This window comes from Crinia signifera, chromosome 4 (assembly GCF_055691185.1).
Source record: "Crinia signifera chromosome 4, ASM5569118v1, whole genome shotgun sequence".
Taxonomy (NCBI): Eukaryota; Metazoa; Chordata; class Amphibia; order Anura; family Myobatrachidae; genus Crinia; species Crinia signifera.
Window position 1 is genome coordinate 323,610,075 of NC_139220.1, and position 11,702 is coordinate 323,621,776.

Here is an 11,702-nt window from a genome sequence, read left to right on the forward strand (position 1 = left end):
GCATTACTGGAAGTGTGGGAGGGGACGCGGTCACGCAGTGGCCGAACTAACCAATGATGGGGAGGTGGCGGTGCACACCGCGTAACAGCTTCCCCTCCCACACTCCCAGTCTAATGCTGTGCAGGAGAGCTGACCGTCACAACCAACTATTTTATTTAGTTAAAACGGGACTTTCCGCGTCCCGGGCTGGGTTTGGCAGGGACACGGGATTTAGGAGGTCAAAATCAGGACAGTCCCGGTCACCCTAGTGTGTACACAGTTTTACCAGTTACCTAGCTCCCCACAGGTGATGGCAATCACACATTACCAGGGAAGCCCAGGACCAGAGTATTTTCTCCCTCATGGAGAGGGTCAGGTAGGCAAGCATGAATATACGGCCCACTACCATCTATCTGTCTGTCCAGTAGGACCTCTAGTATCTGTCACCTCCAAGGAAGCGGCCATTTTTGGAGGGACAATTTCTGCAGATTCTATACAGATGACCAGACCCATTGAATTCTGCAGAGACCGTCGCCACCACAATCCTGGCTCCCAGAAGCCACCACTTGGGCTGGAGTGCCATTATTTATTATTTATTTATTAACAGTTTCTTACATAGTGCAGCATATTCCGTTGCGCTTTACAAAGGGGACAGTGATACAACAAACAGGGTATTTACAGAGAGTCAAAATGTAGGAGGGCCCTGCTCGCAAGCTTACAATCTATAGGGAAATAGGCATTGATACATAAGGATAGATACTGTATTATTTATTGCATCGATTCCACCAGAATGCAAGGTTCTGTGACTGGTTCTGGAATTTGATAAGCTGCCTGAAGATCTGAGTTTTTAGGGAACGCTTATAGGTTTGGAGACTGGAGGAGAGTCTTATTGGGCTTTGGAGAACATTCCACAGAGTGGGTGCAGCCCGTAGAAAGTCCTGCAGTCGGGAATGGGAGCGAGTAATGAGTGTGGATGAGAGACGCAGATCTTGGGAGGAGCGTAGAGGTCGGGTTGGAAGATATTTTGAGATAAGAGAAGATATGTATGTTGGTGTAGTTTGGTTTATGGCTTTGTGTGTAAGTAAAATAATTTTGTGTAGAATACAGGTAACCAATGAAGTGACTGACAGAGTAACTTTGCAGACGATGAACGTCTGGCTAGGAAGATTAGCCTCGCATTTGCATTCATAATGGACTGTAGTGGTGAGAGTCTGTATTGGGGAAGGCCAATAAGTAGACTATTGCAATAATCAATGCGTGAGATGATGAGAGCATGGATTAGAGTTTTTGCAGTGTCTTGTGTAAGGTAAGGGTGAATTTTAAATATGTTTTTTTGGTGCATGTGGCATGATTTTGAGACAGATTGAATGTGGGGTACAAAGGAAAGTTCTGAGTCAAGGATAACACCTAGGCAGCGAGCTTGAGAGGTAGGAGTGATTGTCATCTTCTCAACAGCGATAGAGATATCAGGTTGGTAACTACTATTTATTGGCGGAAATATAATTAATTCTGTTTTTGAGATATTAAGTTTGAGGTGGCGAGATGACATCCAGGATGAAACAGCAGAAAGGCATTCAGAGACACGGCTCAATACAAATGGGGACAGGTCCGGGGAGGATAGGTAGAGCTGAGTATCATCCGCATACAGATGATACTGAAATCCAAAGGAGCTGATTAGTTTGCCAAGAGATGAGGAATAGATTGAGAAAATCAGGGGACCTAAAACTGAACCCTGGGGTACTCCAACTTAAAGAGGTAGCGAAGAGGAGGTAGAATCAGAGAAACGAACACTAAAGGAGCGGTTAGATAGGTAGGATGAGAACCAAGAGAGGGCTGTGTCTTTAAGACCTATGGATTGTAGTGTTTGTATGAGAAGTGTGTGGTCAACAGTGTCAAAAGCAGCAGAGAGATCTAGAAGAATTAGTAGTGAATAGTGGCCTTTAGACTTAGCAGTGACCAGATCATTCACAACTTTAGTCAGTGCTGTCTCTGTGGAGTGTTGGGCACGAAAGCCTGACTGATGCGGGTCCATTAAGTTGTGCGAGTTAAGAAAGTGTGTGAGGCGAGTATAGGCAAGTCTTTCAAGTAGTTTGGAGGTGCATGGAAGTTGAGAACTGGGACGGTAGTTTAAGAGAGAGCTTGGATCAGAATTCTGTTTTTTCAGAATCGGAGTAATGAAGGAAAGACACCAGTAGAGAAAGAGAGGTTACAGATTTTAGTTAAGATTGGGATGAGCATAGGAGACAGAGATTTACTTATTTGCGAGGGTATAGGGTCAAGAGGAGAGGTAGCAGAGTGGGAGGCAGAGAAAAGTGCAGATACTTCATCTTCATTTGTGGGATCAAATGAAGCAAATGCTTCAGAGGGCTCAGGTATGGAATTGAGCAGATCACCAACTGAGTTGGAGCATACCAATTCATCTCTGATCTTGTCAATCTTATCCCTGAAGTAGGAAGCAAGATCTTGTGCATGGATAGTGGTTGGTGGCTTGGGTGAGGGAGGGTTGAGAAGGGATTTAAATGTATTAAAAAGACGTTTTGGGTTAGAAGCTTGAGCAGAAATGAGAGTTTGGAAATATGTTTGTTTGGCAGTTTCCAGGGCATAACTGTAGTACTGGTAGATAGTCCTATATGTGAGGAAATCCATTGGACTGTGAGATTTACGCCATTTACACTTTGTGTGAGATATTTTATAGGTGTCTCGTTAATTTAGAGTGCCACGGTTGGCGTCTAGGCCTACGTGGAGTGTGGTGGGTAACTGGAGCCACTGCATCCAGGGCTGTTTTGAGGGTTAGGTTTAGGTGTGATACCGCCATCTCAGGAGTAGTGAATGTAGAAATAGGAGCAAGCTGTTGTTGCAGTGAGGAGGAGAGTACTTGAAATTAAGATCATTAATATTTCTGCGGGCTTGAGGTGGATTAAAGGATTTCTGTGTTTTTGAGTTAGAAGTACTAGAGGACAGCATGCAGGAGATAAGGTTGTGATCTGAGAGAGGGAAAGGAGAATTGGTGAATCAGACACTGAGCACAGCTTAGTGAATATCAGATCAAGACAGTGGCCATCCCGATGAGTAGAGGAGTCAGTCCATTGTCGACATTCACCATGTTGATACAAGTTTTTCTTTGTGCTGAATGTATATGTGAACAGTATCCCCTCGCATGGCGCACTGCGCTCGGCACACTATTAAATTCTCAGCCTACGTGGATGTAGAGTATAAACCAAGGAGGACTGCCCAAGAAACCTGAAAGATTTGTGTCAACATGTAAGGCCGGCGTGTAACTCCCATCACTGTAGACCTAGACGCCTTCAACCAAGAGTTTTCGTCCCTCTAACTCTTAATCTAGACAGCGTTGTTCTTGCTACTATATATCGGTGCCCATACTCAGGGCAGCCGAGAAGCCGTGGCGTAAGTTCGTTCCAGTTGCCCGGAGGCAAGATATATATTAGTCCCCCCCCCCCCCCACACAACACTATAATCTTATATAAAATATATATATATTTCTGTTCAGATAGATAACACATATTTCTGAACTCAGCCACAGAAGCAATATTGTTGGCTTTTAAATAATGGAATTAAACTTCCGGGGGGGGGGGGAGGAGGAGGAGGAGGAGAGGTGCCCCCTTGGGAGTAGGAGCCCAGCGACTCCATTGCCTCCCAGAGTTCTACCTCTGCCGAGAAGTATACCGGGCGCAGGTAAGCATTTTTGGGGGCATGGCCTATTCTTATTTGTCACAACCCCCCAAATTTTTTTCTTTTTTGGGGGGGGGGGGGGGGGGGGATGGTTTATAAACACTTTAAAGTCGAGGGGGGGGGGGGGGGGGGGACACATGACCAATACAGCATGTGCTGTGAGCAGGCTCAGCATGAGCTCTATTGTGTGAGCTGCTGCCTGGGAGGGGTCAGACCAGGGCCCATCCAGCAGCCCCAGGCAATTAGCTCCTCCCTCCCCCCTCAGCAGCCCTGCCCATACAGAGTTTGATATGCATTGTGTACTAAAGCACATGTAGATCAAATTGCATGCAGCATGATACAACAGCAAGCGAGTTGAAGTAGATGCGATCTAGTACAAAAAGCACCGCCGGCCTGGGCACATTAAGCTGGGTGTATCGGCAGATCAGTAGATTTATCTATAGAAGGATCGGGGCGGGTGGTTTTTCCAGTCATGTGCCCATCTCAACTGAGCTGTCATTCACCGGCCGCTCCCGGCGTGGCTGTATGAGCAGTCATCGGATCACCTGTACACACAGCATGATGCCCCCCCCATGATGATATGGGGGGGGGGGGGGGGGGGGCAGAGGATACAGTCCTAAATAAGAGAACGGTGGGTTGTGGAGAGAAGACAGTTGGTACGGATGGGTGAGCCAGGTATCCGGTCCCACCACAATCTGTTCGCAGTAGGCACTGGGCATAAAACAGTCAATGCCCCCCACTCCACCGATACGCACCAGCAGGTGCACACACGTAGACTTGGACCCTTTGCAGGACACCAGGTAAAATGCACCTTGTAAGGCTTAATGGTTTCTTTGTATGTAGCCTCTAGGACAGGGCTGGGCAACACTGGCCCTCCAGATGTCGATGAACTACACATCCCAGCATGCCTTGCATCAGTTTCAGCATGGCCACATAGCAAAACATCCTGGGATGTGTAGTTCACTAACATCTGGAGGGCCGGTGTTGCCCAGCCCTAGGAGTTACCTGCCATTGGCTCCTGCTGAGCCAACAGCTACACCCAAATGACCACCATGGCTCAACATTTCCCCACCTGTGGTGCTAGATCTGTCGCAGCTGGGATCCCAAGTGTCACCGACCTAGACCTGAGACCAGAGAAGCTACAGGTAGATGCTGAAGCACGCCATTTTCTTTGTTAGATGACAGGGACCCATTACATGTCATAGCAGGTGTATAGAATACACAAGGAGACAGACATTGATATCCAAGTCTTTTTTATTACTATACAGCAGCCCTGCAAGAGAATCTCCTTAGGACAATTCTTCCAATCAGCACAAGACAAACAACTACAACAGCCAGACTGACGGACACTACGGCCACCAGCACCCACAGTTCTCGAGGGCCGAAACTTTCTGTCATTCTGGAAGCCTGGATAAGGGCTGGGTTAGATTCTGCACCGATCACCATAATAGGTCCAAGTGTGGCCAGTCCATGTTCCTCTGGGTGAGCACCTACAGGGGAGACGTTAGACATTAAAACAGGCAGATTCTACAGTGGCTGGTGGGATACATGAGATATAAGGCACTGACCAGGGGGATCCGCTCGCCTGGGACATTGTACCACCAACTCTTTGGGAACCACTATTACATAAGGGGTTAGAACCAAATGCAGTCTTCAAGGCTTAAGGCTATCCATTTTTTGGCACAAGTGATATCATTAGTAACTCATGTGTGCACAAGCAAGGATATGCCTAAATCCTGGACTGTTAGGATGCCTTAAGGACCATGTTTGGGAACCACTGGCCTTTAGGAATAGGTCACCTTAGGCCATTATAAAAGATCCTTGAAACTTAGGGGAAAGACTTGTGCAAAACAGGAATCCAAACCAGCAGGTGCCCAATGGTATTATAGAGGAGAGTCATATGCTTAATTAGAGAGGGGTGTAACCACCATAGTGAAGCCACCATGCAGTATAGACGGTGCTCCTGCCAGTCCTATACCAGGTATTCCTTTCGGGGTAGAGCCCAGGAATGCCTAGACATTGGTTAGTGACTTGGCAGTACCGGGTGTGAAACATCTGAAGAACTCACCAACTTCTCTCTTCCACCTTCCACTTGGTCTCCAACGCACAGGAGCAAGTCTCCGGCTACTACCAGCAGGGGCAGTACAGTTCTTGGTGCCACAGCATTGGCAGATAGTATTGAAACCTTCCACAGCCAGCCACCTAAGAAGAGTATAGAAGTCAGCAAACAAAATATCTATCTCAAGGTTCTACACCAGGTATTCCCAAACTGTCCTCAAGGAACACCGACAGTCTGGGTTTTTGTTATATCTAGGCTTGATTAAAGGCGACTTTGTTAAATCCAAAGAGCCAAGGTTCTAACCAAGTCACCTGTGCTCAAGCCTAAATATCACTAAAACCTGGACTGTCATTATGCCTCGACGGAGGTTGGGGATGGCTGGTCTACATCTCTTCTCACCTGCTAGAGGCTTGGTTGTAGGAACAGGCTTTGTTCAATGAATCTGGAGTCTGAGAGATTGCAGAAGCTCTCAGGTAACAGGTGATGTAGATCTAGGGAAGAGAACAGATTAGGGGTCTCTACTATGTATGCACTGAATAATGTTATCTGTGCACAAGATACCAGCACCGCACATTCTGGTAATGTCCTGTCTTTGCTGTTACACCACGAAGCAACGTATGTAGGGGTTTCCGCCATTATACAGTAGATCACAGCCACCATGGGCTTCTAATTTGTGCATCAACACCCAGAAGAGAAGTTGTAGTTCCTCCTAGAGTGGATCTTAGTGCCCAGGTGGCATAACTGGGCCTGCGCTCACTATTCTCATTGGATGGGGTGACCTCCAACCTGAGGAGGTCATCACATATGCACACTGTAGAGTCACAGCACAGAGCTCTCAGGCATTACTTTATATATCGTTATCCTTAATATTGCTGCCATTACCAATTACCTTTATTAAGGACATCTGTATGGACCACTGCCACATTTGACCAAGCAGTGTTCACCCAATAGGTTATCAATAATCCCCCAAGTGTGGTCCTCAAGGAACCCCAGCACTTTAAGTCTGATATCCCTACTTGTGTACAGTGGTATCATCAAGTTGACTGCTTAGGCACTAGTAACTTAATGAGTTGCTCAAAGTTATCCTTAAGACATGGACTGTTTATATGCCTTGAGGGCCTTCTTCGGACCCTCTTAGTTATACTTATAATCACCACTTTTCAATGCTTCACAGTTCTGAACCCCACTTTTCAATGCTTCACAGTTCTGAACCTCAATCGCAATTTATGATTTAAGAGGAGACTTGCAGGTTTAGGCATTACTAAAATTATGGCGGCAACCTCACCAGAGAGACATCTATCCCAGTGAACCGGAAAGCATCAACCGTGAACTGGAGTATATTCGGTTCAGGCCTTGGGGATATGAAGGCAGAAGAGGAATCTTGTAGCTGACCGTCCACCAGGCACCTATGGAACACATTGGTTATACCCAGAAGGTGTGATCATCATATCAGCCAGAACAGTATGCCATATAAACATACCCATTGTAGGCAATGATGGCATAATTAGGGGTGGACTGGACATCCGGAGACAGAGTGGCCACACAGCTATCCACATACAGAATCATAGGGATGTGGTTCTGAATGTCCACCGAGGCCTCTATGTAGAGTATGTCCCCCAGCTGGAAGACGGAGGAAGATCTGGGAGCGCTCCAGTCAGCTGTAAGGGAACCACAGGATTAGAAGAGACCAGACCTTGGACCATCACACCCCACCTCACTTACCAGTCATCAGCTGCAGGGAGAAGGACAACCTCTCTTCTGAGGACACGGTGGTGCTGAACGGAACCCACGTTGGCTTGATGGCCTCACTGCTCACATTAGCATTTCTGCACAAGACAAACCCACCAGCAGTGGTCCAGTGTTAGAAAGTCTATTTATCATGCTCAGTGATCACCTGTAGCATTATACTATAGGTCTATACGCATGAAGTGGTGCAGATAGAAGTTACTGTATTCTCAGGTGATCACAATGTGGTCAGCACACAGAAGGTCTCCCTCCCAATTGGAACAGAACTACTGCATTGATGAATAAATTGTATGAAGAGGGTTTTGCTGCCAACACTCATGGCTGAGAAGTCACATTGTAGGTTTATCCCAAGCAGCACCCTAGGAAAGTGCACAGCCATACCACCACTAAGGTCTTCTCTTGTAGCCTACTATCAGAAGGTAATTCGTCTCCTGTAGAGCGCATCATGTAACACATTCAAGGCATAACCTACTGCCACCCATCAGTAACTCACCGGGGGTAGAAACACTGGATGGGAACCACAGCAGGGTTGGTCCTGGTGATTGGGACACTAACAGGAGATGTTGGTCTGTAGGTCAGGACGCTGGTGTAGATCAGCCAGTCTGCCGTCATCTGTAGGACAAAGCAGAGACATTGCTCCATCATCCAGACCCCAGAAGTCATCCTTATACAGGGACAGAGGCAGTTATGTATCATGGTCATCAGTTGCCAATATAACCTTATATGCAGGACATTCAGCTTGTAAGCAGGTTTGGGTCCTGCAATGCCTGTTAGAGGCAGCGATCTAGTCAGGTGATTCACAGGAGATCACAGTAACCCTGGTACTAGATCAGTTGTCTCCTGCTGAGGTGCCAGTGACTAGGAACCCTAGATATTGTATACAGTGACTATACTACCCCTTCATACTGGAGGCTCATGGATTATACAGGTTCTGTGGCTCTGTAAAGTCAGCTAACCACAGATGTATGACAGAAACACTATAGGGACACATGCAGGGTAATGGCTGGGTCAGGGGACAGAAGCACAGACAGATCTCAGCCAAGCAGGAGGAGAGGGGAAGGTAATGATTGGGCTGGTGAATGTGAGGAGCAGGAGAGACCAGTAAGAGGCTGTGACCAGTACTTATTGGGGAAATAGGAACATCACCTGGGCACAGAGCACCAGCCGCACCAAGGCCTGTCCCCACATCACACCTGCTGTAACCTGAGTATAATATACCTCATGGTTCCACATGATAACCTACCCCAGCACACTGACTGTCATACATGTTCCCAGCCTAAGCTATAATCCTCTGGCACCCCATCCCGAACTCCTGCTCCATACCACAGGTGCAGTATTAGGGCAACAGAGCTACAGGGTCTACATAGACGTGTTCCATGATTCATACTCAGCCATCCGCGTGGTCATAGATTAGACTAGTTTGCCGAGCGCAGCGAGCCATGGGAGGGGACGTGGCACACATACCACAGACTCATGTCAATCATATGACCCCGTCAACCAACAGCTGGTTCACTGCAGACCTAGACATTATAGATCAAATATACCATAACCCATAGGTGCAGGGAGGCTATGGGGCCCAGAGCGGAGAGGGGCCACCTAGCTGGTTACATGTGTTATATACAGGGAGTGCAGCTGCTATGGGCCCAGAGCTGAGAGGGGCCACCTTCCCTGTCACAGTTACATGTGTTATATACAGGGGTGTAGCTACCATAGGTGCAGGGAGTGCAGCTGCTATGGGGCCAGAGCTGAGAGGGGCCACCTTCCCTGTCACAGTTACATGTGTTATATACAGGGGTGTAGCTACCATAGATGCAGGGAGTACAGCTGCTATGGGCCCAGAGCTGAGAGGGGCCACCTTCCCTGTCACAGTTACATGTGTTATATACAGGGTGTAGCTACCGTAGGTGCAGCTGCTATGGGGCCAGAGCTGAGAGGGGCCACCTTCCCTGTCACAGTTACATGTGTTATATACAGGGGTGTAACTACCATAGGTGCAGGGAGTGCAGCTGCTATGGGGCCCAGAGCTGAGAGGGGCCACCTTCCCTGTCACATGTGTTATATACAGGGTGTAGCTACCGTAGGTGCAGCTGCTATGGGGCCCAGAGCTGAGAGGGGCCACCTTCCCTGTCAGTTACATGTGTTATATACAGGGTGTAGCTACCATAGGTGCAGGGAGTGCAGCTGCTATGGGGCCCAGAGCTGAGAGGGGCCACCTTCCCTGTCAGTTACATGTGTTATATACAGGGTGTAGCTACCATAGGTGCAGGGAGTGCAGCTGCTATGGGGCCCAGAGCTGAGAGGGGCCACCTTCCCTCTCACAGTTACATGTGTTATATACAGGGATGTAGCTACCATAGGTGCAGGGAGTGCAGCTGCTATGGGGCCCTGAGCAGAGAGGGGCCACCTTCCCTGTCACAGTTACATGTGTTATATACAGGGGTGTAGCTACCATAGGTGCAGGGAGTGCAGCTGCTATGGGGCCCAGAGCTGAGAGGGGCCACCTTCCCTGTCACAGTTACATGTGTTATATACAGGGATGTAGCTACCATAGGTGCAGGGGGTGCAGCTGCTATGGGGCCAGAGCTGAGAGGGGCCACCTTCCCTGTCAGTTACATGTGTTATATACAGGGGTGTAGCTACCATAGGTGCAGGGGGTGCAGCTGCTATGGGGCCCAGAGCTGAGAGGGGCCACCTTCCCTGTCACAGTTACATGTGTTATATACAGGGGTGTAGCTACCATAGGTGCAGGGAGTGCAGCTGCTATGGGGCCCAGAGCTGAGAGGGGCCACCTTCCCTGACAGTTACATGTGTTATATACAGGGTGTAGCTGCCAAAGGTGCAGGGAGTGCAGCTGCTATGGGGCCCAGAGCTGAGAGGGGCCACCTTCCCTGTCAGTTATAGGTGTCATATACAGGTTGTAACTACCATATGTGCAGAAGCTATGGGGCCCAGATATTTGGGCGTTTGGAAGGTTGACTATACACAGCACACTGCCCAGTTACAGTGCAGCCTTACCTGTAGTCCGTTCCCACAATCCTGGAGATCAATCTGGAAGACCACACTGGTACTGGTGCTCTGGGGGCCAGGAGCGCAGGATTGGGGCCCCAGGCTCAGGTCTGAGGCCTTCACCAGCTTCCCATTCCCATACAGGTCCCTGAGCACGGTCACCACCATCGTGTCCTCACCACACTGCAGACTGATGGGAGAGCTCCGGGGTGCTGGCTGGGGTATGGTCAGCTGTCTAGACTGAGCAGCCCCCCCATCATTCCTAACCAGGGACCCCACCCCAGACACCTGCCGTGCACCCCACCTGGGGGACCAAATCCCAGACTCATGTCCATGCACAGGCCAAGCACCCACCACAGGAGACCCTCTAGCAGACCCCCTCGCAGGAGACTGGTGATCCCGCAACCAACTGCCCGGCTGGTGCCTAGCCAAGACCCGCTCCCTGGCACTGGCCAATCCTGAGCCACAAACCAGGGCCACCAGCAACAGCCAACTCCTCCTCATACACAGCCCCATTCTGCCTGCAGGACACACAGCACAAGGCCAGGAGAGCAGGGATCAGCCCTATATACCCCTCCCCCAGCTGCTAATACCCCACCTGGGGCAGATCACACTCACCTGAGCTCTCCTCCTACCACAGAACATGACAGTATCTGCGAGGAAAGTGGCGGTTGACGCTAAACTGGATTTCACCTGATTTTAATTAGCTCCAGAACCTGAGAATTTCATAAGTGACCTGGATTAAAGTGACAGTGTGGGGTATTTACATAAGGCGGAAGCTGATTGGCTGGCACTTTATCTCTCTGGGATAAATCCACCACTAACCCTGAACTGGTTACTGGACGCAGCTGTGCTGCAGAGACGTTGCTGCTTGTGCACAGGTGACTAGTGAGGAATCTGCTCACCTGCGCTAAATTCACAGGTATGGGTCATTGGATTGACCACTGAAGGTCAACAGGCCTTAGGTCGACACCAGAAATATGTTGACATGGTTAAGGTCATCATGGTTGGAAGGTTGACCCAAACATTAGGCCGACAATGGGACGGTCGACATGAGTTTTTCGTGGGTTTTTATGTTCTCAATGTCGACACAGTGTAAGTGTACTGCGCTCTGCATACTATGTTAGTCTCCCACAGCGCCCTAGTGGATGGCAGGGCATTAAATACCGCCTGTCGGCACATGTCGGCTCAAAAAAAAAAGCAACAACCTAACAAAATGTTG

At 48.9% G+C, this 11,702-nt stretch overlaps 1 protein-coding gene across 1 annotated transcript; it reads right to left on the minus strand.

Moving 5' to 3' along the window:
• Positions 1 to 4,905: 4,905 nt before the first annotated feature.
• LOC146075966 (zona pellucida sperm-binding protein 3-like) lies at positions 4,906 to 11,033 on the minus strand. The gene is made up of 8 exons (XM_083185703.1): positions 10,490 to 11,033; positions 7,968 to 8,086; positions 7,451 to 7,554; positions 7,209 to 7,386; positions 7,014 to 7,134; positions 6,128 to 6,219; positions 5,738 to 5,871; positions 4,906 to 5,159 (listed from the first exon to the last, which is right to left on the minus strand). Exons 1-8 carry the CDS (start codon positions 10,994 to 10,996, stop codon positions 4,930 to 4,932), a joined length of 1,485 nt encoding a protein of 494 aa, XP_083041829.1. The 5' UTR covers positions 10,997 to 11,033; the 3' UTR covers positions 4,906 to 4,929.
• Positions 11,034 to 11,702: the final 669 nt, after the last annotated feature.

Coding starts and splice junctions, on each gene's coding strand:
- LOC146075966 (XM_083185703.1), bottom strand. CDS start 10,996: ATGGGGCTGTGTATGAGGAGGAGTTGGCTGTTGCTGGTGGCCCTGGTT. Junction 5,872..6,127: donor TACAACCAAGCCTCTAGCAG/GTGAGAAGAGAT, acceptor TACTCTTCTTAG/GTGGCTGGCTGTGGAAGGTT. Junction 5,160..5,737: donor AAGGTGGAAGAGAGAAGTTG/GTGAGTTCTTCA, acceptor TCTCCCCTGTAG/GTGCTCACCCAGAGGAACAT.